This window comes from Zea mays, chromosome 9 (assembly GCF_902167145.1).
Source record: "Zea mays cultivar B73 chromosome 9, Zm-B73-REFERENCE-NAM-5.0, whole genome shotgun sequence".
Lineage (NCBI taxonomy): Eukaryota > Viridiplantae > Streptophyta > Magnoliopsida > Poales > Poaceae > Zea > Zea mays.
Genome location: NC_050104.1, coordinates 112,786,117 through 112,791,546, shown reverse-complemented (window position 1 = coordinate 112,791,546; position 5,430 = coordinate 112,786,117). Strand labels below are relative to the sequence as shown.

The 5,430-nt window shown below is 48.4% G+C and overlaps 1 protein-coding gene across 1 annotated transcript; it reads left to right on the top strand.

Moving 5' to 3' along the window:
• The first annotated feature begins 689 nt into the window (after positions 1–689).
• On the top strand, positions 690–4,899 carry LOC118473462 (uncharacterized). Its single transcript, XM_035962842.1, has 3 exons — positions 690–730; positions 3,472–3,908; positions 4,037–4,899. The coding sequence occupies exons 1-3, from the start codon at positions 690–692 to the stop codon at positions 4,114–4,116; spliced, it is 558 nt and encodes a 185-aa protein (XP_035818735.1). The 3' UTR covers positions 4,117–4,899.
• Positions 4,900–5,430: the final 531 nt, after the last annotated feature.

The window sequence follows — 5,430 nt, the reverse complement described above, 5'->3', positions numbered from 1 at the left end:
CTAGCGGCCATAGGGAAAACAAGAAAAATCCGTATGCAGCAGCAACTGGTTACGTGATCAGCTGGCCAGGTCTGGCCAAACCCCAAGTGGTCTGGGGTCTCGATTCCATCCGGACATACACTTGTCTAGCTAGTTGTCTACCGTTGCAGCTGTCGTCATGATTATTAAGCACCGTATCATACTAGTAGCTACTGCCTACTATCATGCGTCTTAATTGGTCTTGCCCCCTGATGCAACCAAGCACCTGCCATTAGTGGATGGATATGTGCTCAAAACTACCTCGCGCGCGATCTGCAACTTGAGACCACAAGTGGCTCCGATTATTAAGCAGTTGGGCAAGCAGGATGGATGCCCGCCCCAGTTGCTCTGTCCTGTGTGTGGGGTGGGTCGATGGCGATTCATGTCTGCGCGCGTTTACATCTATCTGGAGTGGTTAGCACAGATTCGCAACAAGTGGCTGCGCTATCTGGATTCTGGAGTAGTAGTACTAGTGTGCAATTTGCATGAACCCCTGTGGGGCAGGAGGAGGTACGGTGTAGCATGGTTTCCCTAGCTGCACGAAGGATAGGCCGGCCGACCCTCGTCGTGACCTTCAGAGCACACGGCGGCTACGGTGTGCTGAGGCGCCTTTGATTATGCTAATGCGGTGTCCTGGACGTACGGCTGTCATCCTCGCATTTCTTACGCACATGGACCTCCATCCATCCCCTTCCCCCCCTGGACTGGTCAGGTAGTATCAGCTGTCGTTGCTTCAGTGCAGCCGTGCGGAGCAGGTATTTGTTAGTACGTACGTACGTACGTGCGTGCTCCGCATCAAAAACAAAGCAAATGCACATCCATCCTCGGTGGCGGCCGGCGGGCGCGATGGGATCACGGATCGGGGTCCCCACCCAACGCACAGCCAGCCACACTGACGCGGTGACGCCTGTGCGGCAGCGCGTGCACCCGTGTGCTGCCGCGTTCACCGAATGGATTTGCTTCTTTAATAAATATAAAATAAATACAGCAGCTCTGCGTTGACAATGACAAGAAGCACAGTTTGCAGTGCAGCTCCCCGGTCACGCACGCACGCCTGGTGCAGCCTGCAGGCGAATTGAAGCCCCCCCCCGTTTCATGCCACAGGGCCAGTTGGGACTTGGGAGTGGGCGGAGCAGGCGGTCGTCGCGTCGCCATCGCGCCATGATTGCGCCTCCGACAAGAGGCTATCGCGCCATCAGGCGGCCGATCGTCACGCGAGGCGGCGGTGCGAGTCGAGTGCGGCAGCCACCTAGACCCAGCTCTCCCGTGTGCAGTCAGCCAGGCCGCCTCGTGCGCCCACGTTCAACACAAGACACAACCCAACCCGCCCCGGCTGTCACCGGCCGCGACAGATAATTCTCTTTCTCTCCGTCGACTCGAGGCTGCAGGGTTTAGGGTTTCAGCCCATTCATCCCTAATTCGCTATAAGATTCTCTTCAACGATTTCTCTATATTTCTCTTTCTATATTCTACTATCTTATCACATCAGCAAACTTTTTTTCTCTGTATCTCCATCTTATTCAGCGGCTCCCCCTAAATTTCTTCGTATATCTCACTACCTTCATAAATTATCATTTCTCGTACTTATTTATCATCTATTACTATTCTTTTTTCATAACTAACAAATACCTCCGCGCAATGAAATCGAGGCAAGGAGGGCCGGCACCGGCAGCAGCACCCTTCATCTAGCCTAGTGTTGTGCCATCAACTAGTACTGCAGCAGCCACAAGGGTGAGTGATGAATGCTCTGTCGGGCCGCTAATGCCGTCACTGGCATAGTGGCATGGGACGGTTTAAACTCTCTCGGTCTGAAAAACAAAAAAAAACACAATTTTAATTTTAACTAAACATGTACTGTGCAAGTTTCTTCATATTAGTATATTAGAAAAGCTAATGTGATACGGGATTCGTTACGAAATTCATTATTACAATACACTCAAGCTGCTATATATAGTGGATGTATAGACCTTTTTCTTTTCCCTTACAAATTTAGGTAGATTTAGGTTGTTTGTTGACATCATTGTGACCTTGCTGTGTCCTCTTGTCGACTTCAGTTCACTGTTCACGTCATTGCATCCCGTTCTTTCGATTTTGTTTTTCCTTCTCCCATGTTGCTTCAAAAATGCGTACCTACATGGCAGCCAGCCAAGATGTTGAACGCTCATCCTATTTATAGTATTCTAGCGACTAATTCTTAGCTCTCTATTTTATTTTTATTTTAGTCCTTAAATTTCTAAATACGAAAACCAAAATATAGTTTTAGTTTATATATTTGGTAATTTAAGAACTAAAATAAAATAAAATAGAGGACTAAAAATTAATTCTTAGAAACCAAACATTTCTAAGGTCTTGTTCGGTTATTCCTATCATACGTGGATTAGGTGGGTTCAAAAAAAAATGAAAGATTTCGACTTGTTTGGAATTGAAATTCATTTAAACCCACCTGATCCATATGAATTGAGAGCAAAACAAATAAACCTTAAGTTAGTTTGTTGATGGGAGGAAAAAAAATTCAGCGATAATTGAAACTACGGTTTTTAAGAAAAGCCAAGTCCGATCTCTCTTCATTTCTTTAGCCATCGTCGGCTCTCATGACACCGCCACCACTTACAAATCATAGAAAAATGAGTTAATATTCTAGACAACTCTGGCTTCTTGATAAAGCGAGCGTCTCTGTTTCAGATTCTAAGTATAAAATAGCTTCATTCTGTAAAGGGGTAGAGAGCCCAGTATAACCCAATATTGCTTAGGAAATACGTTGGGCCGGCCAGCAAGGGATCCAAGTAAAAAACTGAAAGGAAAATGTGTCTTTCCGCAGTTTCAATAATGTTTTGGTGATTAAGTGTTCAACACGGCTAATTAAGTTCTTATGTGCCAAGTAAAGTGAGAAGTGCAAATCAAAGAAAAATGTATGTTTCTAGACTTAGTACATTGTTTTGAGTACTAATGTGTTTTGTCTAAGTGCTAGAAACAGTGAGAAAAGAATTGAAAAAAGCGTTGGCTGTGAGCAGCCAAACTTCAGCTCAGTCTGGCACACCGGACTATCCGGTGGTGCACCGGACAGTGTCCGGTGCGCTAGGCTGGTCTCCGGTGAAAGTGCCGCTCTCGGGATTCTACGGCGGCGTACGGCTATAATTCACCGAACTGTCCGGTGAGTCAACGGTCATCTGAGCAACAGTCAGCAGCGCAATCTTCGCGCGACACGTGGACTGCTCCAACGGTCAGCTGGTGCACCGGACTATGTCCGGTGCGCCAATCAGCCTAGAGGAGCAACGGTCGGATATGCCAAATTTGGAAGGAGATCGCGCTAGATCTGGGCATAAAACCCGAGCCCAAAGCCCTAAACCCGAAATACCCGAACCCGTACCCGTTTAGCCCGAAGCCCGTTACCCAAACAGATCCAGCGGGTAACGAAACTGGATACCCGAAATAATTTCGGGCCTAATTGGGTAGTAACTCGCGGTACCCGAAGTACCCATTCTACCCGAAATACCTAGCACCGTCCATTCAGTCACCAGGTCGAGCGCTAGGCAACAGCGACACAGCCCACGGGCCACGAGCCCACGACCCAGTTAGCAAACTACGAAACCTGGCAACCCTAGCTATCCCTGTCCAGCGGCGGCTGTGGGCTGCGGCTCTCTCGTCCCTGTCCAGCGGCGGCCGGCGGCTGGCTCTCTCCCTGTCTCCACTCTCCAGCGCAAGGAGCAAGACAATCTCTCCCTGCCTCCGCTCTCCAGCGCAAGGAGCAAGACAGGCAGCCAGCAAGACAGTCGCGGAGGGTGCCGTCCGCAGAGCCGGAGCCGGAGACGGAGACGGCGACAGCGGCAGCCCCATCGTCGTCACCGATGCCAGGCAGGAGGTCACCGTCTCGCAGTTCGTCGCACAGCTAGGTTCGTTTCGTAAATACAGTACAAGCCAGTAATGACAGCGATGAACGAGCTAGTGGGTGGGATGTTCACACCCAAGTATTATTAATTTAATCTATAGCTAATGGGATCGTTGTTGATTTTTTTGACAGATGAGGCAGCCCGGCGGAGGCTGAACAGCATGCACCAGGCAACAACGGAGCAACCAGACCTTAACAAACCGAAGTTGTGAACGGTGAACGCTCCAGATTCAAGCTGAATATTGATTCAATGTTTCGGGTAGTTTGCTATTACCCGAACCCGTACCCGAAATTATGGGTACCCGAAATTACGGGTACCCGAAATTACGGGTAAGGGTTCGGGTATAGATGTTAGAAGCCCGAAATATAAAAAACCCGAAAAGCCCGACCCGAAATATCGGGTAAACCCGAACGCCCAGCCCTAGATCGCGCACTGGACAGTCTACAGGACCTGTCCGGTGGCGCACCGGACTGTCCGGTGCGCCACTCGACAGAAAGCAAGGATAGCCTTCCATGTTGATCTTCAACGGCTCCTAGCTGCCTTGGAGCTATAAAAGGGGCCCCTAGGCGCATGGAGGAGTCAATCAAGCATTCACTAAGTATTCTAAGGCATCAAGACTCTGCTCCCGCGCATTCGCTTTGTTGTGTTAGAGATTTGAGCTCCATTCGAGTCGTGAACTCCCTATGTTGTCATTTGAGCTCGAGTCTTCACTTGTGTGCGTGAGTGTGCTGCGTATTTGAGTCTTGTGTGTTGCTCTTCCCAACCTTACTCTGTGCTTTCTTTATGATCTCAATTGTAAGGGCGAGAGACTCCAAATTATGGAGATTCCTCGCAAACGGGAAAAAGACTATAAGGAAGAAAGTCATGGTATTCAAGTTGATCATTGGATCGCTTGAAAGGGGTTGAGTGCAACCCTCGTCCATTGGAATGCCACAACGTGGAAGTAGGCAAGTGTTACTTTGCCGAACCACGGGATAAAAATCACGTGCCTCTTATGTTGCCTTCTTTATGATTGTTTTATCCACAAGAACTCGCTTCGAAACTACTTAGTTGCGCTAACACTTTAATAACTAAGTTTTGTGGCTATTTAGTGTTTGATTTACATGATCACCTATTCACCCCCCTCTAGGTGCTCTCAATTGGTATCAGAGTCGTACTCTTCATCTAAGGGACTAACCGCCCAAAGAGATGGATCCTAAGGGAAAGGGGATGGTGGTCAACGATAAGGAAAAGGAGTCCGTCCTCAACGAGCCAAGAGACGACAAGCCTACTGACTCAGGCTCGAGTCAAAAGAAGAGAGAAGGGAAGAAGAAGAGGCGCATTAAGAAGATAATCTACTACGACAGCGATGCCTCATCTTCTTCACCACACGACGACGACTCTTCAAAAAGGAAAACAGTCAATCCAAACTATTCATTTGATTACTCCCGTCTTCCATTTAATTCAAATGCTCATTTGCTATTGTTGGGGGTATGCTTCGTAGCCGAAGATCCTAAAGAAAGAGAACACCTTCGGCAGATCCTCT